We start from the raw sequence: 23560 nt of genomic DNA, 5'->3' as shown, positions 1-23560 counted from the left end.
GCGGAGATTGCGCTGCTGAACTTAAACCTGGGTGACAGAGCAAGACCACAGTTCAAACAAGAAGAAAAATAAAAAATAAAAAAAAAAAAGGAGGGAAAAGGAGGGAAATTCAGCAGCACGTGACCTCTCCAGACCCCTTGCGAATTACTCGCTCAAGGTAGTTCACAGTCTCAACAGTAGGTGGTGCTGCATTCCTTTCAATGATTTATATTTATAAAGCTGGGTTTTCCATAGTGGCTGTAATAGAAAGCAATTACAGTGCAAAAATCAAGGTGGAAAAGGAAATGAGAGGGCTGTGTCCAATCTGATTGAAAAATTGTGCCATGCTCAAGAGATGCACACATACCATTTGTAACTGTGGTTAAGAGTGAAATAAATTTTTTTAATCCATTTATGTGTGTTTTTTCAAATAATTATTCAGTTGTTAAAGCAAAAATTCTTATTAAGTTGTTTGAGTCTAAGTATTTAATACATGGCACTATAAGGTATTTCTTTGAGCCTAAGGGCTCTGTGAAAAAGGGCTCTGTGAACCAAGAAAGTTTTGGAACCTCGGCTCTGGTCTAATCATTTTTTTCCTGCCAAGAGCTTGCTGACCTAGTGGAGCAGGATAATGGCATCGGGTGTATCTTTTATTCCAGGTAAATTAAAGGTGGACTAACTTGTGGCCACAAATGAGGGGCAACTCTCTCCTTTATCTTTTTTAAAAATGTATTTTTTTTCTATTATTTTTAATTGTGGTAAAAAATACTCGTCTAATTGTTTGATCTGTTGATATCATATAACTGCAAAGAGGAATTTGAGAAAATGTCATATCAACAGTTCAAAACCACCTCTAACACATGTCTGATACAGCCATGGCGGCAACTTTGACAACTTCAGTTGTTGCCCTTGATTTTTTTTTCCAGCAAATATCTCACGTGTTATAACTACAAGGAGAAGAAGGAGGGGCAGCAGGGAAGGACAGGTGATGAGGAGGGAGGGAAATTTATCTAGTTGCCAATAAAGTATCCAAATCCACCTAATCCAGTCAAAGCTGTGGTTGTGAAGAGATTTTGCCATGATTCTCTGTATTTTCCACCGAGCTTTGTTAATTACCTCATTTTACTTCTGCAGTGATATGAAAGTCAATATGCCACTTCAATGTGTTACACATGGATTTAATAGAACATGTACGATGGATTTTTACCAATAATAGTAACTTCTTTATGCCCCTACTCTGTCCCTGCCACTAGTGCCTGTATCACTTTACTGCAACTCCACCAGGTAGGTATTGCTGCATGCACTTTCCGGACGAATAAATGAAAGCCCAGAAAGGTGAACAACCTGTCCTGGGTCACATAATTGGCAACTGGCAGCACAGTGACGCATTCTCGGATCTGCTCGAGTCCACAGCTTGTAACTTTTCCCCATGGCACTATTACTTCTCATAATTATAATTGTAAAACTGATTCTTACGTGGGTTTAGCCACTGCTGTCTGTAGTATCCTGAAATAACCTGCCTCAACACCCCCACCCCCACTTTTTTTAAAGAATATGTGGCATTATAGGTGTAAAATGGCATCACAATTGGAGAGGAAAACTGGAAAGGAAAAAGGGGAACCATCACTTAGATAAAGCACTTTTTAAAACTTAATCTTCTATGGCAACAATGCTATTTGTGTTGTAAAAAGTGCTTTAAAGATTTTAAGATGATGATTATTTTTTACAACCATCACCTGATTCACCTAGTTCTCTTCAAATTTCACAAAGGAAATGGAGTGAAGTACAAGTAGCTGAACTGTCTTTAGTAGTCACACAGAGTGTGAATTTCACAGCAAATACATGGCTAGATCCTTGGGGATCTGTGTTGATGTTCACCCCTTCACCGAATGCTTCCTCTCTCACGTTATTCCACATTAATAATTCACATCATTGGAATACTTCCTGGTTACGTCAGCCCAAGCCATGGATGGCTTCCCTTCATTTATGGTGGTAAATACTTAAAGAGAATATTTACATATTGTTATTCAGGGATATTTGATCACAGATTGAAGTGTGAACATGCAGCCTTTGGAATCTGCAGAATGTATGTTTTTTGCATGATAACCTAATATAGATGTCTTAAAATCATAGCTGTAATCATAAATGAATGCCTTTTCTCATGTATCTATTTATGTTCATTATCAGTTTGTTTAGGAAGGGATATGTGACAATGATTTTTAAAAAAATCAATATTACCTTATGAGGCATGGAACCTACAAAGCACAAGCCTGTAGCCCTGTTTTTTCTTTGACATCTTTTCAGTATGCAGATATTCTGCAACAAGGAGGGAGCCGATGATAAAATTCCAACGAAACTCATGATGACAGGCTCACCAAGCTGTTTCCCTGACTCAGCTCCAGTAATCTGTGAGGGCTATAATAAGCGATGCCTCCTCACTTTACTTTCTGGAGTCAATAAAATGGTCAGATGATATTTGGAAAGAGTACTTTTACATAAGCATTTTTCTCTTTTACAAATTTTGCCACAGTTAAATCACAAGATTTTGAAATACCTGTTTTTTGGCCAACTATTTGAGATAAGACTAAACAGTAGCAGCAGCAGAAGCTGCCAAATCTAAGGCAGTGGTGGGTTTCCACAGCCAAGGGCTCCATTTGGCCAGAGAATGATGGTGCTATAGGTAGCAGAGTTAAGAAGTAGTTAATTTGAACTTGGCCAAAGGACTATAGCTCAGAATATTTGCTTTTAGAATGAGAGAAAAAGGAGCCTTCCTTTACTTACAGCTTAATCTCTCCATTCCTATTTTTAAGACACTCGACTTTATAGAATAGCCAGACCACATTTTTTAAGCTACAGTAAAAATTAAAGGATTTATGATAATCTTATGCGGTTGGTTGTGGGTGTTTCACTTTCAACTGGAGCATTTTCTCTCTCTTTGTTGCAGGGCTAACATTTCTCAGCTTTTTGCTACAGTCTTCTTTCCGAAACTACTCAAGTGAAAAAAAAAAAAAAGTCTTAACCAGATAAGCAACAATTCTTACTATATTGGGGAATAGTTCACATCCTCCCCGTCTATATATTAGAAGTAACTTCTTCGGGCTTTTAAACTCAGAATGTCAAAGCACTCAAAGGAATCCTACCTTGCCCACATACTGATAATCCGATCCTGTGTATTCCTCCAGGAGAAAGAACTGATTCCACATCCAGCTCCTTTTTGAACGGTTCAGCTCATTTTTGCTGTTTCCAGAGAGCTCCAGGGCCCTTTTCTTTGCTGGGAAACCACTAGTCCTCTTAGATAGTGGAGTTGAGAGGGTTGGGTAGGGCTGGCCCACCCAAAAGAGCAGCAAGAAGTAGCGGTAAGTTCTCATGCTGATGGCACCGTCGCGTCTCTGGGTAGTGAGTGCCCCTCTCTTGGAAGTGCCTTTTTCACTGCACCGTATCCAGCCTCATTCCTCCTTCCTTCGTTAATGTTCTTTGCTTGGCTCTCAGAGGATATCTGGAAAGAATAATAACATATCAAGCATTTTTAGAGATGCTTAAAATTCAGTGTTAGAGCAAATAGGCTGGAAAAAAAGAGGACAGAAATTTGAATAGCAAAACAACAAAAAAAGTTGGCTATCAATTTGGAAATGAAGGAGACGATCTTCCAGACATGCTAAATGGAAGGCATGTGCTGGGTAGGAAGCTGTTGTTTTCTTTCTCCTTTTCTACCGCTTAAAAATCCTATTTTAAGGAATAGTGTTGCTATAGGTCAATGTGCCAGAATGGATTATTGCGCTACTCTTTTACCTTGGAATATGTGGGCTGAGATCTGGTAGAAAAAATGAGTTTGTGTTTCTGATTCTATTTGCATATTTATCCTCATGAACAAGTCTAAGGCAAAGAATATCACAGACCATTTGAATTCAATTGAAAATGGATAATGTTGAAATTTCGCTAAAATGTATTGAATCCCTGAGATGTGCCAGGCGTGAGTCAGGCAGAGCCAGCTCTGCAGACTCTTGGCTTCGGAGATGAGCTGTGATAGGACCTTTGGGTCAAATAAGGCTGGAAAAGACCATACACCTTCTCTTCCGAGTGCAGATTAGCATATCAAAGTGCCTGAAATAAAGTTTCTAAAGTGATATTTTGCAACAATAAAGATAAGCCTACACATATTTAATCCAGCATTTCCCAAACTTGTCCAGAAAACTTTTTTTTTTTTTCCTTAGAGGACCTAATAATACTATAGGATGGGTGAGTAAGCAACCTATAGAATTTGTATTTAATAGACTGTAAGAATTAAATGAGCAATTCTATTCAAATTTCCTTAGGAAATCCTAAACCTTACCTCTAAATTTTTGCCTTTATCATAAACAATCAGGCATATTTGTTAAAACTGGTAAAATTACAATTACATTTGTTATAACAAAAATTACAGTTGCACAGTTGCTAGGTAATTTTCACAGATGTATCAAACATATCTAAGTACCACAGTGAGGGCCATCAACTGTAAGAACTGTAACAAACTGTAACAAAAATGTCAGTTATTATACTTGTGGGTGATAGCTTTCCGTGGGAAATATTAATTTTCAAAAACACAATCTACCATAAAAAAAAATCCTGGTGACCAGATTTGCTTGGTATAGATGTCCCAAATTAGTTTACTAGTTTATGCAATTAAAGTCATATATGCCTATATCTCCTTTAGAAATTTTTCCACCTTTTTTTGGAGAAAAAACAGTAAATTACTCATTTGTCTTACTATCTGATCTAGAAAAAACATTCTTAAATATGCTAACAACAACAACAACAGAAAGGAAGTGTTTTGTAATGCGGAACGTAATAGTAATTGAACTGGTACATTTACTCTAAACCATGCAGATCAAGAACATGTTTTAGGTAATCTGATTGGTATTTTTTTCTCTACATCAGAAAAGATTGGTTCACTTGATTCTTGTCATTCTACCAGGTAAACGTATATGTGACAGGTTTTTGTTTGTTTTTTACTCCACCAATGAGTAATTATAGCCACCTAATATGTGGCTTAGTCAAAGCCTTCTGTTGAAAGATAAGTGAAATAATTTATAATATTCGGCATTTTAAATCCTTTATTCCATTATTATGCATCTTCTTGACAGCAGGCTGGGGAAGTTGAAAATTCCACAGGTAAGTAAATTAGTACTGCGACAATTAGCCATACTGGAAAAATGCCAGGCAACAGTATACTTGTCATAATGCAGCCTTGGTACAGGTGTGGAATGACTGACGATCAATTAGGTATAAATGATTCTTCTCTCTCCTCATAGATGGTAGATAAAGGGGACGGAGAGTGCATATGGAGAAAAGCCCTCTAAAGACATCTATTCATTTTTAGTAGCCGAGATTACACTGAGGTTGATTCTGTGGAAATTACATTTTTCTTAATTTCCCTCATTCTCCATTATTTGCAAAGACAAATCCTGCAGTGAAGAATTACACATCTGCTGCTGCACTCCACGAGCACCCCATGGTGCTGGCAGGAAAGAGGGATATGGAGAAAGGAGGTGTCAGCTGTTTAAAAGGCAGACTCCTGAAGGCCGTTTTAGAGAAAAATCGATCCCTGTGGGTGTTGTGTGCAAACTCTACAAGCTGTTGCCACTTGAATATTAAATATTAGTTCTTTTTAATATCACAGATACCAAAATGTCAAGTATTTCATTTTTTTCTTAGTTGGTAATGAGCTTTTAAGTGATAAAAATTTAAGTAGTATTTCCAAGTAGGCTACAACATCTAACTTTGGTACAACCCAGCTCTTTTTGTATCAACTTGATAGGGTGCATCCTTGTTAAAAACTTAATATATGTAATTGAATTACTATGATCAATATGCTCAAACTCATATTTGATGTTAGTTTTTTAGAGAGAGAGATTTATCTGTGAAATTCTATAGTTTTTTTAAAAAACCCCTTTAAACTGTTGAATATATAACGTAGCAATTCTCATTTCATATTTCTTAATAGGCAGGATTGCATAGTGGTTATGATCATCAGTGCTAGGGTCTGCAACATTAGTCTCTGTGAACCTGAAAAAATGGTTTAATCTCAATCTACCTCAGTTTCTTTATTCTGTAAATGGGGTAATGATACTATCCTCTTCATAGGGTGTTATAAGGATTAAATGAGGCATTACATGTGAACCATTTAGAACAGTGCCTGGCATTTGGTAAGGTATTAATAAGTATTAGGTATTCTAATCACGAATTATTCTTGTTATTCTCATTTGTATTGCATGTATAGAATCCATCTACAACACATTGCAAACATCTGCAGAAGATAGTTTATTGATCAGAAAACATCTCCAAGCAAGTCAAAATTTTCTTAGAATTAAATAATAGAAGCACTTGAAAAATCTATAGTAATTTATATACTCATTGTTTTCTTTCATGTGGACTTCAATTCAGCATTTAACAGTAGTGGTATAGAAACAGGGAAGGCAGAGACACTGTGTGCCTTGTCACCACTGTTTGCATGAAGGAGAAGAATATGGGCCAAAAAGAAAGTTCACTGGAGGGTGGACTCATTCATAGAATCTATATTTTCTTCTTTCCATTTTATTACATTAAGGTTTTAAAAGTCGTCTTTATTCAGGTGAAAGAAAATCGGAACTAGCTTTCACTCAGTAATTTTGCCCCTATAAAAATGGGACTGGTAATTAACATACTGATACTATTCTACTGTTATATCAGAAAAGAATTTGATAAGTTAAAATGAATGATATCTGCTGTGGTTTGAATATCTGCCCCCTCCAAAGCTCATGTTGAAATTTAATTCCTCATGTGGCAGTATCAAAAGGTGGGGATTTTAAGACATGATTGGATTGTGAGGGTTCTTTCTGCCCTCATGAATGGATTAATCTGTGGATCAATCAGTTATCATGAGAGTGGGACTGGTGGCTCTATAAGAAGAGGAAGAGAGGCCAAGTGTGGTGGCCCACGCCTGTAATTCCAGCACTTTGGGAGGCCGAGGCAAGTGGATCACCTGAGGTCAGGAATTTGAGACCAGCCTGGCCTACATGGTGAAACCCTATCTCTACCAAAAAAAAACAAAAAACAAAAAAAAACATTAGCTGGGCATGGTGGCTGGTGCCTGTAATCCCAGCTACTCAGGAGGCTGAGGCAGGAAAATTGCTTGAACCCAGGAGGCGGAGGTTGCAGTGAGCCGTGATCATGCCATTGCACTCCAGCCTGGGCGACAAGAGCAAAACTCTGTCTGGAAAAAAAAAAAAGAAAAAAAAAAAAAAAGACCTGGATCACATGTTAGCATGCTGAGCCCCCCTTACCATGTGACACTGCAAAGTCCTCACCAGATGTGGCACCTCGACCTTGCACTTAGCCTCCATAACTTTAAATAAAATCCTTTTCTTTATAAATTATCCAGTTTCAGGTATTCTGTTATAAGCAATAGAAAAGGAACTAAAACAATTCCAAATTTTAGATTTTACTTAACCTAAAAGACAGTAAATGGGAAAACAATTAGTGTGCTGCAAGTATGCCCCTAAATGCAAAAAACAGGATTCTTACTGTGCAGAACCGTCAGATGTTCAAGCAAAGGAAGACAATGGCTCAGTAGCAGGCAAAGTAGAGGGGAACCATGTGGTAAGTGGCAGTCAGATGTGGTGGCTCATTTTGTAGATGTCAGGAAGTAAATGGAAAGGGGAAAGAAGTAAGGGCATGCTCAGATACTGAACTTAAAATAGAAGGCAGGGTATTCAGTCACAAAATACCTGAACTAGATGGTGGGAGGGGGGAAAAGCAAAACAAAATAGATGTTGTACCTTTTTGCTGCCCTCACCCTGCCCTCCATTCCCTCTTAGCATTAGGAGCCAATCAATTAGAAACATGAACAACTCTATAAAAATAAAACGTGAACTACCTAATTACAGTCTAATGACACTTTAGCAGTGGATGTAAAAGGCTACTTAATAGACTGTGTCTCTTCTTTCCTTTTTGTTGGGATCTTAGTTTTTTGTGAGAACTTTCTATTTTCTATAAGGAATCATTTGTATGCTCGGAAATTTGATATGCACAAGTGGTTGGTGGTCAAGAAAACTAGTTTGAATCTTTGCAGAACCCTATTTCATTGATGACTAGAAGGTAATTGAGATGCTCATGGATAGCAGGGCAAGGCCCACATAGCTTTGGTAATTGCATACTTTGAAAATTTATTTGCCTGGCAGCCAATATGCATATGTACTTCAATATCCACAAGAATGCACGGTCAAGTCCAGATTTTATTTAATACGTGCCATTTTGGAGGAACCTGGGCCTCATTAATTTAAGTCCTATCAAGATAGAATATGTGATAATTAATGCAAAGGCTGGGCTGACGTTTTCTTTTAATTAGCAAAATCTTTTCCCCTAGATTATTGGAAATTAATAGTGCAAAAATATTTCATAGGGATATATAGAATGAGAAGACAAACTAATATGTCCTCAAGTTCCCTCGTGTACTTTGGAATCACCTTTTATTCACAAATAATTAATATGCTAATTAGAAATTTTTTTATTGATTGAATTGCTTCTTCAGTGACATGTTTGATAACAGTTTGAATGACTCAAATGTATTATCTGGTTTTGAGATACTGATTTTATTACACTATTTGCAGACTAAATAAATATAAGACAGGTTTGAAAGCAATATAATTACGTTCAAGTTTTAAAATTCAGACTTGACATAGATTTGTTCTGGTGTTGTTGATTAATTCTAATCAGTGCAATATTACTGTAATGTTATCTAAACTTACAAATTAAACCAAGCACGTTTGTACTTTGTTATGCGGAGCCTTAACTTTGGCATTGAAAGCACAGCAAGCATTCAGTAAAGCAACGTTATTAATATACTTTAACCAGTTACCATAGTAAGAGAATGTTTTACAACCTATTATGAATTGTTTCTTCAGATAAATGGTGTTGCATACACATACTGTAGCATAGTACTTTACATTTCTGTAATTATGGTCTATACTTAGGTCATCCTACCCCACTGGATGATCTACACTTAACTCTTCGTAAGGCATAAATATAGAAGTCTTTTTAGCATAAGCATCATAAATACCTTATTACTTTTTGGTACACTTTCTTGCATTATATCATTGAGGAAGTAGAAAACAGCTGGTTATTTATGACTTTTTAACATCTCTCTTACTGCATCACAACTCTGAGCCTGAAATCTCAAGAGTCCTGCCCTGTCTTTGTGGGCAATGAGGATGAAGATGGTACTTAATCCATGGAAGCCTCGAAAATTAAGGAAACAGAATTGGAAAAAATAAGGAAGATGAATTAAACAGAGTGCAGCCAAAGGGAAACATGTCTTCCTACAAGTAAATCTTAAAAAAATATGATATTTATTCTGAGAGAAGGGTTTTACAGCCAATTAATCTTGCTCAAGATCAATTTCCCGATAACCCAAGAAACTTTGTTTTGAATAGGTGGCCACCTGCTATGAATAAAAATGTGTCTGTAGAACATGGCCGATCTTCTAGAAGTGGTAACATAAGGATAGAACCAATTTAAAAGTTTTGGTAGGGATTTCACATGAAGTCTTCATTTCTAAACCTCCATTTCATTTTTCTGTAAATGTCAAAGTCACTGTTGAGTAAAATTGGTTCTGTTTCGTGTGTGTAATGAACTCCACTGAAATGTGTCAAACAGCTTTGGCACCTCTCACCACAAAGCACTTCTCTTGTGCCAATGAATCATTATGGCAAGAGTCATCAAATGATGCCTGATATATTTTTTTGTAAATGTTTATATTTGTGGATAATATGTCAATCTGTTTGCAAACTGATGTATTTCCAGATGAAGCGATTTTAACAGCATTGCCCTTGTTCTGAAATCATATTCCACACATTGCATTAATAAAGATAAAATCCAATGTGTTACAGCACATAAAATGGCATTTTATATGTAGTGGAGGGCTGAAGTGAAATACTCACTTGGAACAAAAAACAAAATAGATCAAAACTTAAATCAGAGCACAAAGACAAAGTTCTTTTACCACATGTCAGGGAAAAGTCCAAACTCTTTAATTGTGAGAACTACTAATCTATTTAAATATGACAATATGATGAAGAGCAGACTCTGGCACGCCACATGTCAAGGTGAGAATCTCAGCTCCGCACAACGCTGGCTGGACAAAGAGGGGACCAATTTGTGTCTCAATTTCTTTATCTATAAAATGGGATGATATTAATAGTACCTACCTCATAAGATAGCTGTGAGGATAAAAATGAATGAGTTCATGTGAGGTCTTACTTATGAACATTAAGATGGCTACAACTACTTAAACTGCCAAAGATCTTAGCAGAGGACACACACAGGCCATCCTAGGGCCACATGTTGCCTCTTGTGCATTTTTTTGTTATGCCTTTTATTCTACAATTAAGAAACTTAAGTTAGTTGCTGTTCTTCAACTAATCAGTAGATCCTCATTTGTGGATTAACTTGAAACCTCGTAAGTTCTGGTGGCCTTTATTTCTGGAGTGGAGGGAGGTGCTCCCACAGCAGTGCAAGGGCTTCCCGGGCTGCCACGGTCCCCACTGTCCTTCCTGTACTCCCCTGCTGCGGCCTTGTGTTCAAATGCCATTTGCCATCTCCCTTCCACTGGGGTTTTCCTAGACCTGCTTGCTTCATTCCTTTAAGCACCTTGCCTGGCTTTTGAGGGCCCTTTGGGCATGTGGACCCCATATTTTCCCAAAAGATTTACTCATGCAAACAAAGAAGAGAAAGCATTTTTATACTTTTAATTAGCTCTTCGTGGTATGAATTTTAAACATTTCTGTAACAAACTATAGGTTTAGGTTGCAGAATTGTAGGAAAGACTGGGTTTCATATTATTCTCTGCTTATATGTTAGGTTCTCTGGCAGCTACATTAATTCTTTTAGACACATGGCCATGAAGACAATGAAGCTTAAACAAGACCGGGAGATGTCAAAACCCTCTTACAAATTAGCGTGGATGATTTCAATGAGCTGGCTCTTTTAACAGCTCAGTGAAAGGGCAGCCAGAGAGTATTGGCTGGCAGCTATGGGCCTGCAGGAAAGGAAGGTATCTTAGTGAGGATGGGAAGTCCAAAACAGATTTAACTTGATTAAATTGCAAAAGCAATCACATGGTTCAATTTACCATTAAGTAATTGTGAACCTGGCATATCATAGATGATTTTTAGAGCTAATACTTGCATAAAGTGGTACAAAGAGTAGAGATGTTTAATTCATTTTGGATGATATACGTACATCTTTGATCAATTCTATGATGTCTAACTTGTAAATAATAAAACTGGTTAACATTGCTGTATTCTACCCTGAACTTGTTACGTGCTAGGCACCTAGCTAAGCACATCACAAAGGTGCTTTCATGAATCCTCATGACAATCCTGAGAGATGGATAATATTCTTTCAATTTCTGTAGATGAGAAACTGAAGCTTAGGTCAAATAACTTGTCCATGGTCATGCAGTGAGTATATAACAAGCCAGATCCCAATTCATGCTTCAGACTAGGGTGCCCTTGCTCTGAATGCACTCTAAAGGGGTGTGTGCCAGGCTGCTGCCCACATGACAACAAGTGCTCAGTCTGGCTGTGGCCTTAGAATTGAGTCTTCATGAATCCCCTAAAAAATAACACCAATGCAAGTCTCCAAGAGGTAAAAAGAGTTGTCACAAAACTTACAAGCTAACTAAGAGCAGCAGACAAATGTGCCAGGTAATGGGATAAATGCTCTACACACATGTAAGTCTTACAACAATCCTTTGTAATGGGTACCATTTCTTTTTTTTTTTTTAAATTATACTTTAAGTTCTGGGGTACATGCACAGAACATGCAGGTTTGTTTCATAGGTATACACGTGCCATGGTGGTTTGCTGCACCCATCAACCTGTCATCTACATTAGGTATTTCTCCTAATGCTATCCCTCCCTCAGTCTCCCACCCACCAACAGGCCCTGGTGTGCGATGTTCCCCACTCTGTGTCCATGTCTTCTCATTGTTCAACGCCCACTTATGGGTGGGAACATGTGGTGTTTGGTTTTCTGTTCTTGCGATAGTTTGCTGAGAATAATGGTTTCCAGCATCATCCCTGTCCCTGCAAAGGACACGAACTCATCTTTTTTTATGGCTGCATAGCATTCCATGGTGTATATGTACCACATTTTCTTTAGTCTATCATTGATGGACATCTGGGTTGGTTCCACGTCTTTGCTATTGTGAATAGTGCTGCAATAAACATACGTGTGCATGTGTCTTTATAGTAGAATGATTTATAATCCTTTGGGTATATACCCAGTAATGGGATGGCCGGGTCAAATGGTATTTCTAGTTCTAGATCCTTGAGGAATTGCCACACTGTCTTCCACAATGCTTGAACTAATTTACACTCCATGATGGGGACCATTTTCTTATCCTCTCTTTTAGAGAGATAAGAAACACAGTCTTAGAGAGACTGAATACTTTGCCCAGAGTACACAGCTAGTGAGTGGCAGAACTTGGATAAAACCCAACTAACCTAGAGGCTCCTTCTTAGCCATAACATCCACAATGTCATTTGTATTTTGCTCATGGAAACAACATCTAGGTTGTATTTACTCTCATTACAGACAAAATTTGAACAAATTTATCATCAGGTTTCTAAATCCCCCACAAATTGAAGGGTTGAGGTGAGTGCTGGAGGCTGGAGTATCAACATTAGTGGGAGGGGGTAGCTGAAAGGCACAGACAGAGTAGCTACAAAAGGCAGGCAGAAGAACTGAGCACAGAACAGAACAAGTCAGGGGCTGGTCTTGGGACAGTGATGAATTCCTACATCCCTGTTTCAAGAACAGTTCCTGGCACATAGTAACACCAGATAAACATTTGTAAAATAAGCGAACGTATAGATGAATGTACGCATGGCTGAATGTAAGAATGACTAAATGCGTGAATTGATGATATGACTAATGACTATAAAAACGAACATGCAAGTACTTCACAGCACTTGGAGGTATCACCATGTTACAAATACAGCACACTGATATTCATCATAATGACCTCAAACCATTAAGCAAAGGTCCACGTTCTTTTAAATGTTTGGTTTGAAAAGGCATGGATGTGCAGAATAAATATGAGGAAAATTATTGTCGAAAGTTGTAATAGTGGTATTTAGAAGAGCTGGGGTTTAGATCTCACTCTCTTCTCTTGTGATCTCAGGCAAGCTATTCCACCTCTCTCAGCTCTTGTTTCTCATGTATAAAATTAGGGCTGATGTGCTCATACCCAGGGATAGAATAGCGGTGTGTTTAGAAGCACAAGGGGAGCCAGTTTACCCATTTTTATCCCAGCATCAATACTTATTAGCTATGAGACATTGTGTTCCAATTTTCTCATCTTTAAATTGAGAATAGTAAAGTTTTGGGGTCTCAGGGGAGGCACCTGATAAATAGCATCTTCCTTGTTCTTCCAAACTCCAAAGATTAAGAGATACAGGAGTGTTGGATGAAGACCAATATATCACCTTTATTACTAAAAAACAAAAACCAAAGACAACCAGGTTGGAAAGATGGCTTAGTGTAAGGGCCACGAGGGCTTGCTAAGAAAACCCCAGCATTAGGCAAGCTCTCCATGGAGTCGGAGTTACACTTTATTTTGCTCTTTCTTTTACAAAAGCACAAGTGGTTCTTACCTCTGGGTCGCAAACTCCAATTCTAAGTTCAGAGCCAGAGGGAATGCCTTTCTGTTCCCACCCTTGGCCAGCTCAGTTACAGACCCCAGGGTCTGAACAAAGTGATGGGGAGGAATCTGTCTTAATCCCCACTAATTAAAAAAGATCATTAGAGACATCAGTAATCCTGAGAGCCAGTAACTCACTTATTATTTACTGACGGTTCTTGCATTTAAAGCTTTGCTTTTTGGAGTTGTTTACAACATCACTAAAAGGAAAAAAATGTATGAATAATTTAAAGATGGGGAATTTAAAGTTTCCCTGAAAATATATTTCACTTCAGGTCAATCAATGCATTACAGGCCAAATGAATTCTTTTGTGTCTCTATTCTCCTTTCCCACTAAACACACACACACAGCAAAAAGGGATAGTGATCCCGATTTTTATATGCTTCAGACACTTGCCTGTTAGCGTTGAAACACTACCATGACACTTCTCCCCCAAAAGAATAGCAGTATTTACAGAGGTGTAACCCTTTATGCCAAGTTATAATGGAAAGAAATAATCAAAGCTCCACTTGCTGTTTGGATAGCTTTGTTCATTCAATGTGTTTTATGTAAGTTTATTTGCAGAGAATTCATAACGTAAATCAGATGCTTCTCATAATATCTTGGTATAGTAACTTAGAATAATTAATGTAATAAATTTTGTATAATAACTTAAAAGGATACTGCAACACCAGAAGGTTTCTTCCCTGAGACTAACTATTAATAAAATAGAAGGGGGCTTGTGAAGGTGTGGACATCTTCACTAATCCAGGTTCATGTTAACTGACCATCAAATTAAACTTGCTCTAGACAGGAAGACAATGTGTTTGAATGGGATGCTGGATGTTTTATCAATTTTGATTGCCTTAATTTAAAAACTTTAATTAGAACCTCTGTTTACTAGAGTCAAACTGCACATAAAATATCATGCAAAACATTTTAAAAGAGAATTTTAATTATACCACTAAAGAAATGCCCTTGTTCGATGTTTACTAAACACTTGCCAGAACAAGTTAATTAATACATGTTTAAATAAGTGAAAGAAGAAGAAGGGAAGCAGAAAAAAATCACATTCGTCTTTTGTTGAGTTTTTCTGCAGTTGTCAAAGACACCCCATTTCTAATTTAATGACGGCACGTCACAGTGCGCTTGTGTAATTATAAACAATGGGCACGAGAACGCAATGAGGGCCAAGGAAAAGCCAATTCCCACTGGGAGCTGTTGTTCAAAATAATTGCTCGTTGTTGCTTGATGTTTCGAAGTAATCAAATCAAGCGCTTTTTAATTTCCTTCCTCTATTCAGTTATTCCATAGTAGAATATCAGAATGTTTGGATGTTGAGTTTTTAGTAGGTCGGTAATGTGGCCTTTTAATTATTTAAAACTATGGAAAAATATTTTTTAGTAGAGCATTTGTGTAGAAAGATAAATATTTTGATGATATTGAGTTTTTAGTTCTAATTTTAATAGGTTACCGACTTTTCCACTTCCTTTATTCTTTTAGTTTCTCCACTTTCTCCATCTATTGATGATGATTACTTGTGTTAGTAAAGACCGATATTGAAAAGCAGCGAATGACCCCAAAAATAAAAGGAAACCAATCTTTCTAAGATACGTCCTGTTATTTCAGTAGCTTTATGAAAAAAATCAGAAGAAAAAATATCAAAAATAAGTTTGTAATCTTTTGGAGAAATAAAATGCACACATCGCACTAATTATCAAGATCATTACTAAGAAAATTATTTTCCTAAACAGCATAACCGGTACAGTTGTGCTCTTTATCCTCAGGGAACACATTCTAAGACCCCCAATGAATGCCTGAAATCAAGGATAGTATCGAACCCAACTGCAGCCAGTTGGAAGACATTTCTATTCATGTCTTCCACCCATAATGTAACGCCTTTTCCATCTTAACTGAGCACTTATGCACTATGGCCATAACTTTTGCAGTTTGACGTGAGACAGTAAAAACTAGCACAAATTTCTTTTTTCTTCTCCATGATTTCACAAATGAATAGATTTGTTCTTACTGAAGATCTTAGCAACCACAGCATACAATTTTTTTTTTTTTAATTTCCTTATTAAGTCAAGAACATTCACCTTTTCACTTAAAGGAAGCACTTTACAACTTATCTTTGGCATTTTCAAATGGCCGATATCACTACTTTTGCACTTCAGGTCATTAAAATATAAAATGAGGGTGACTTGAACACAAGCACTGTGATACTTCGACAGTCTATTTGACAACCATGAGGGCTAAGTGACTAACAGGTGGGTCTTGTAGACAGCGTGGATAAGCTAGAAAAAAGGAAAATTAAAATCCAGGCAGGATGGTGTGGGAGGGGGCAAGATTTCACCACACTGTCCAGAACAGCGTGCAGCTTAAAACTTATGAATTATTTATTTCTGGAATTTTCCATGTAATATTTTTGGACTGTGGTTGACTGTGGGTAGCTGAAGCCATGGAAAGAGAAACCTCAGATCAGGAGGGATTACTGTATTTACCTTTTCTTTTTTAAAAGGCAGATCTACTCACCAAGACATCCCACAATCTTTTTTTCTGAAAAGTTAGCCAATATTAACAATTTCATTCAGAATCCCTTCTAAAAAAAAAAAAACCCTATATCAGTCCTGTTATATTTGTTTCCATATTGCTGAAACTGTTCTGCCACAACCTGTACAGGTCTGGGAAACAGCATTGAATTGGGAGCAGGCCTCTTTGGGTGTCCTATTTGAAATTTCACTCCAGGTGAGAGAGTTGAGTTAGGTTTCTTCTAAGGCTCCACAGGTTTGTTATAAAAATTAAATATGACACAGTGCTATTGACTGAATATAAATATGCTTGCAAAAATTATATGTTGAAACCTAATCCCCAACGTGATGGTATTTGGAGGTGAGTTATTTGGAAGGTGATTAGATCACGAGGGCATTGCCTTCATGAATGAGATGAGTGCCCTTAAAAAAGAGATCCCAGGGAGATCCTGTATTACTCTGTTCTCACGCTGCTAATAAAGACATACCCGACACTGGGTAATTTATAAAGGAAAGAGGTTTAATTGGCTCACAATTCAGCAGGGCTGGAGAGGCCTCAGGAAACTTACAATCATAGTGAAAGGGGAAGCAAACATGTCCTTCTTCACACGATGGCAGGAAGGAGAAGTGCTGAGCAAAGAGGGAAAAGCCCCTTGTAAAACTATCAGATCTTGTGAGAACTCACTCATTATCATGAGAACAACACGAGGGTAACTGCCCCCATGATAAATTACCTCCCACTGGGTCCCTCCCACAGCATGTGGGGATTATGGGAACTACAATTCAAGATGAGATTTGGGTGGGGACAGAGAACCAAACCATATGAAATCCCTTGCCCCCTTCTGCCATGTGAGGACAAAGCAGGAAGATAGTCCATGAATCAGGAAGCCAGGCCTCCCTGGGCACTGAATTTGCTGGTGCCTTGATCTTGGACTTCCTAGCTTCTAAAACATTGAGATATAAATTTCTGTTGTTTATAAGCCACTTAGTCCATGGTATTTTTGTTATAACAGCTTGAGCAGTCTAAGATATAAAGTACATAAAACACTTAGCACATTGCTACATAATCAGGAAATAAATATTAGCCAGCACTGATTTTAATATTATTGCCTACAAAGAGCCATATGAGACTAGCACATGTAACAATTTACTGTATTTGAGTCAGTTAATATCAGTAAAGAACATTAAGTCAGAGTATGATAAAAGGCAGCCTTCTTAAAAAACAAAACTAAAACAAAAAGCTCTTTCTTCTATGTATTATTTTTCTTCAGAAAAGAATACTTTATACCTAAGAACAGGCATGGTTTGGTACTTAAGCATGCCATTGACTTGCTCTTATTTATTTGATTTGGTGGGACAAATAGAATTTCCTAATGTATTTTTCCTTATAAAATAAGAATCTAAAGTGCCAGTATATTTGCACACCTACCAATTATCAAATGAGTTTCCCTGAATATGAAAACTAAGCCAAAATATAATTTAGCTCTATAAACTACTGTCAAACTCAGGTATCATTCCATTTGGAGCATTCGAATTATTGATTGGATTATTTGATTTGCAATTGTTTAATGGACTTCATGCAGCTGTTTATTTTTTCCACAACTCAGTAAAAACTTTTTGTAAACTGAGCATCTTTATGATTAATAAAAAATACACACACACACACACACACACACAATACACCTTAAAAGTATTCTGTCAAATATTTCTGACATCCTGTCTTTAGAAGATGTTGTGGTTCCCGTACTAATGTAGAATTTCTTTCTTATGACTGTAAATAAAAACCAGGTATCCATGGTTATAAATATCTCATTTCACATTTTCTTTAGCCACAGCAAAAAAATTCAATTAATTGAATCACAGCCACCCTCAAATAATGCCAGAAGTGCAATAGTTGGTGTTCCAGGTCATAGGCAACCATTAATTAAGATGCAAAGAATCAGCATTAAAGTCTCCAATTTTTGTCCCAGAATTTTTTTCTTGATGGATATGGACTAAAATGTCTAGAAAATACAGCTTCAGCTATATGGGGAAGAAGAAATTAGGCACAGTCTTTATTTTGCTTAGCCTGGAATTTTTGATAAAGTTCTGAAATGTCATTTTGGAATATGAAAATAAAAATAATCTTACTTCAGGACTTTTATTTTTATTTGTTTATTTAAACTTGACATTTATTTATAATAAAAAGGGCAGCTTGATGGGTAGATGTACAAGTTAACATACAGAAATGCTAACAATGTGAGAAGAGTAACATTCATATGCTTTGTTCAATGATCTAATAGAATTGCTATTCTAACTTCCCCTGTCATTTTCTCTACATTTCAATGTTCAGAGGGAAAACTGGTCATAAAGCCTACTCGGGATTATGGATATAAACTTGTGGAATCAGTTCCCAAGAGGTGGGCAGTGAAGTGACTTCCAATTCCCATTTCCAACTCTCAGAGCTGAGATTAAAAACTCCTTGTTATCAACTCACAGAACAGGGAAATACAGCATCCCCCCATATTCTAGACATCACCTGCTTTCAGGTGTAACTTCTGAACTTGCCAGAAGGAAAGAAGTGTGGAGATGTCCCCCTTAGACCTAGTGTCCTCGCCCTGGTTTGGTTTGGTTTGGTTCCAGTTCCTGTATAGTCCAGACTGCCCAAGTGGTGAGGATTGCAGGGAGGAAGTGACGTTTGCTATAGAAATGCTTTGGTTCTTCAGGATGCAGTGAAGGCATTCATGGCCTGCTGCCCATCCTAAAAGGATGGGTTTTGCAGAGAGCTGTGCGGTTGCTCGAGTGGCTGAGATGGCTCTGCAGCTGGTGGTGCCCACTGCTGCCACAGGGATGTCCAGGTGTGTGCAGGCTGTGTGGGCTGCTGAGGTGCCCCTGCTCTACCTGGCCATTTGACCATCGCTCCCTAGGGCCCCTTGTGCCACCACTGCATAAGGTGAAACGTGTCTTGCTGACCAGTTCCCTGCAACTGGTGCTTAGGATGACCAGGTTGGGGCTGTGTAGAGTCCTTACAAGGCAGTACTGCCAGGCCATGTGTCACTGTCCTTGTCATCCTGGCATCTTCCTTGGTGTTGGGGCTGGAAAGGAGTCAGAGGATGTAAGAGTGCCCCTCCTAGAGCTGGGCCTGTTGACATGTGACTCCTAAGTGTCAGAAGAGGTGGAGAGATCTCTCCTCCCAGCACAGCCTGGCGGCTGGAGCATCGCGACCCTTGGCGCCTGGCTCACTCTGACCCCAGGTTGGAAGCCAAGAACCAAAGCATGTGTGGGGTGGAAGAATAGCTGCTTGTTGCTGAACGAACTGGAGGGAGGGAAGTGACTCCGGTGATAGGGGCCATGCACAAGTTGCCTTGCCTTGTCACACAGTCATGGGAGGTCTCTGACTTGGGGCCTTCTGCCAGGGAATTCACAAGTCTACAGCTCTGGCCACAGTGCCGAGCTCTTTGGTTATGAAACCATATCTGAGTTCCAAACTCTGAGAGGCCTGTGTGTGCAGCCAGTTTTTCCCTGATAGCAATTCCAGGAAATCGACCTCAATCCAGACCCCAGTAGACTCTGCCTGAGGTGTTGTATTCTCTGGTTTTTGAAACCAAATCTGTATTCTAAATTCTGGAGTGCCAATTTCTCTGGTCAGTTGTTCTCTGGTAGTCATACCGGGTTAAGGGTTCTGTTCAAACTAGCCTTGCAGGGCATCCTTTTTACTTGGGTTTGAAACACTCCTTCACTGGAGTCCTCTTGGGAGAAAGCTGCATGAAGTGTTAGTCCAGTCCCTAGTGGGAAGGGTCACCTGGATTCCACAGAGACTGCTGGCCCATTGGGCAGCTCCTGGAGCCACTGGACTCATCAGGACCCAGCAGGGCCTGCCCTTTTCTTAAATACCTTCTGAATTTAGCCTTTCTTTAAATATTTAAGACCTTGATGGATTCAGAGGAAGCCAGTGAAGGTTGAATTTTAAGGGAAGTACAGATGCTACTAGGTAGTTTTTCATTTCTTACAGCCCTTTTCCAAGAATAACTTTGATCCCAGGCTCTCTGGTTTTGACATATGGAAATGGTTTGGTCTCCGTGATGTTCAAGTATTCTTGTTCCTTCCTCATTCTGGATGGCCACATTATGGAAAAGATGGGGAACCTCTCCTTGCAGGTGTACTTTGCACAATTTTCTCAGCTTCTCCATGAACGTGTTTCATTTCATCACCAAATCAATTGATTGAGGTTAGTGGAATGACATGAGAGGGAGAAATTATATAATAGGTGGATTGTTCTCAGGATCAAACCATGAATGATACCAAGTGGCATTGCATGTTGGACAGAGGGCAGCCAGGCTACTGCAACTACACAGTGTGGAAAACCTACAGCAGCTGATAAAACCCAAAAGGCAGAAAATGGGACATCCTCATTTGTGCTTTGAAGGAAACGAACACAGACTATCAGTGCTTAGGCTCGCCTTTTTTTCCCCAAATTTATTTTAAAAATATATAAAATTGCATGTATTTGTCAGGTACAACATGACGTTTTGAAGTATATATACATTGTGGAATGATTAGATCTAGCTAATTAACATAGGCATAACCTCACATCATTATTATTTTCGTGGTGAGAATATTTTAGGGAAAAAACACCTCTGCATTCCATCTTATCTTTATTTTAAGGGGACACTAATTTAATGAATTCTTATTGAGGGGATGAAGGGGGAGACTAAGACCCTTTTGAAATGGTTAAAGGCATTAAGCATGAAATTTGCAAACTATAACATAACTTATGTAGAATTTTTCCCCAAATTGCCTGCCAAAGGGCCAACATAAATCCTTTTCTACAGACAATGCATGATCTCTCATAATACTACCTAGGTTTTTTGGGGTGGTATAATTTGTGTGTGTGTGTGTGTGTGTATGTGTGTGCATGTTTTGCTTGTGAGAGGATTCAGGAATGTGGATATTTCTTAATATTGCTTTATGATGGTTGAGTTCAAACAAGAAGAATTCTGAGAAAAAGATCAGTACAACTTGTTAGCCACCAATTTATCATCTACCTATACAAGATTTAATGGTAGTGTTAACCCGAAGTCTCAAGAATAATTAGAGTCTAAAACAAGTCTTAAAGTAAAGAGATGAAAAGAACTATATAAAGAGAAGGCTGTCATGAAATAGAAATTGCACAAGGCAAGGGAACTTTCATCGTGTTGAGTAAGTACTTTACTATGGGATTCTTTTTTAAATTAAGATGCCTGATAAGTTGGATGAAAATAAAATATGTATGATTATCAGGGACTACCTTAGCACAGAGTAGTTGGAAATGAGTGGAAAAAGGACAGAGAGCAGGTTTTTCTTCCCCCAAGTCATTACCAGCTTTAGTTCACAGAAAAGTTATTTCAAATACTTGCTTTGAAAGATCGCTTTGAGGTCTGCTTTTAATTTGAACAGTTAAATATCGTATTCATGCCAATGAATCTTTTTTCTTGTTTTAATATCATTAGGAAGAAAGCTTTCCTGGCCAGGGTGGATAGTGTAATTGCTTAAAAGAAGAAATATATAGCACACATACTTAATAAAAACCTTTAAAACAATTTCCTTATGTTGGCTAGGCACCTTCGTTTACATAAGACCGGCTTTTAGTTTTTAAAACTAAATTACATTGAACCATATGGAAAAAATCTCCAGAATAAGATTTTAGCAAATAAATAACCTCTCACAGCTCTTGGTTGTTGAGCCTTCTCTGGTTGTTTCTGTTTGGGCTACAGGGTAATTTTACAGGAATCCTTTATTTTGCTAATGCAGTTAGAGTCAGCCACACTTTATATAAACCTGGAAAACTGCTAAGAACAAGGCAGTGTTCATCCGAAAACTTTGGTCACAGGTGCTTTGAAATTTACTATGTCTTCCGATGCCACCACTAATGGGAAAATATTTGTTTTCATTCAAAGACATTTAGAAATATTTTTTAAAAACAGAATGAATCATCACTTTTCATAGCTCAACAGATTGCTGTCTTCATGCACAACGCTTCCTGCTGCTTATAACTAAAGAAAAATGACTTTGGCACTTTATCTGTGATGAGTGATTGTAGTGGCAATTGCCTGTGAGACACCAGGACACCTGCCACAGCATCCTTGGATGTTTTCTTGTCTAAGGCAATCCTCTCCAGTCAATGTGGGGGCGGCAAACCAATATGCCACCAGATAGAAGCAGGTGGAATGTTCTGATTAAGAGAATGAGCTTTGGAATCAGCTAGATATGGGTTGAAATTGTTGCTTATGAGTCTTTGGACATGTTACTTAACCTTTTAAAGTTTTAGCTTCTTCTCCTCTAAACTGAGGAGTGACCATATTCAGGTCCTAAGGTATTAATGTGGAGAACAAAAGACTCAGGTGTGCAGAGCAGCAGATACCTACTAGCTATTATTAAGTCATTTTTGGTAATGGTTTTGTGAATTGATAACTCTTGATCATCGATAACTTTTGATTTTATGATTGCCAGCACATTCTCAAACTCTTCTGCAGAGATGTCCTGAGTTAAGATCCCTGAAAGGTATGAGGGCAGAACCCAAAATGTGGAATTAAAAAAGTCTTTAGGCCGGGTGCGGTAGCTCATACCTGTAATCCCAACACTTTGGGAGGCTGAGGCAGGCAGATCACCTGAGGTCAGGAGTTCAAGACCAGCCTGGCTAACATGGTGAAAACCCGTCTCTACTAAAAATACAAAATATTAGCCAAGCATAGTGGCACCTGCCTGTAAGCTACTTGGTAGGCTAAGGCAAGATAACTGCTTGAACTGGGAGGCAGAGGTTGCAGTGAGCCGAGATCATGCCATTGCACTCCAGCCTGGGTGACAGAGCAAGACTCTGTCTCAAACAAAACAAAACAAAACAAAACAAAACAAAACAAGAAACAAAAAACAAAACACACACAAAAAAACTCTTCAATGTTATCTTAAACACCTATGCACATTTTGCATTCTACTCAATAAGAATTCTAAATTGTTTTATTGTCAAAATCATGTTTGCCCCTCAAAATTTGTAAATCTGATGCTGTACGGTCACCTTCACACTGTGGCTTTGCCTGGGCCCTCGCACAATCCTGGGCTTGAGTGTGGCCCACCAGGGCTGCGCTGGAGAAACGCCAGATAACATAGACGTCTGTAAACCCTGCTTTCTACTGTACAGATGATAGGTGGAGCTTCCTCCCCCGACCATCCCACTTCATCCCCAACTGAAACATAGTCAGGGTGGGTTCTCACTTACAAATTATCCTTGACATTTTAATTTAAAATTTTAACTCATTTGGCTGAGCAATAGGGTGCAATGGAGTGGGGGATGCAGAAAACAAATTTGTATTCGTTAGTGAGAAAAATTAAGCAACAG

The 23560-nt window shown here is 38.3% G+C and overlaps 1 protein-coding gene across 3 annotated transcripts in view; it reads right to left on the bottom strand.

Annotated features, from left to right (window-relative positions):
* CDH6 (cadherin 6) overlaps nt 1–23560 on the bottom strand; it is a 137182-nt gene that overhangs the window by 61760 nt on the left and 51862 nt on the right. For 2 of the 3 annotated variants that reach the window (XM_025389144.1, XM_025389147.1), the window contains exon 2: nt 3120–3475. In XM_025389144.1, the coding sequence (XP_025244929.1) occupies nt 3120–3347 (228 nt within the window). In that variant the 5' untranslated portion in view covers nt 3348–3475. Of the gene's footprint in view, nt 1–3119; nt 3664–23560 lie in introns of those variants that run through there. The other variant, XM_025389145.1, reaches the window with a different exon arrangement.

This window comes from Theropithecus gelada, chromosome 6 (genome assembly GCF_003255815.1).
Source record: "Theropithecus gelada isolate Dixy chromosome 6, Tgel_1.0, whole genome shotgun sequence".
In the NCBI taxonomy this organism is placed as follows: domain Eukaryota; kingdom Metazoa; phylum Chordata; class Mammalia; order Primates; family Cercopithecidae; genus Theropithecus; species Theropithecus gelada.
Note: the sequence above shows the minus strand (reverse complement) of the source record. Positions and strands in the feature narration are given on the sequence as shown.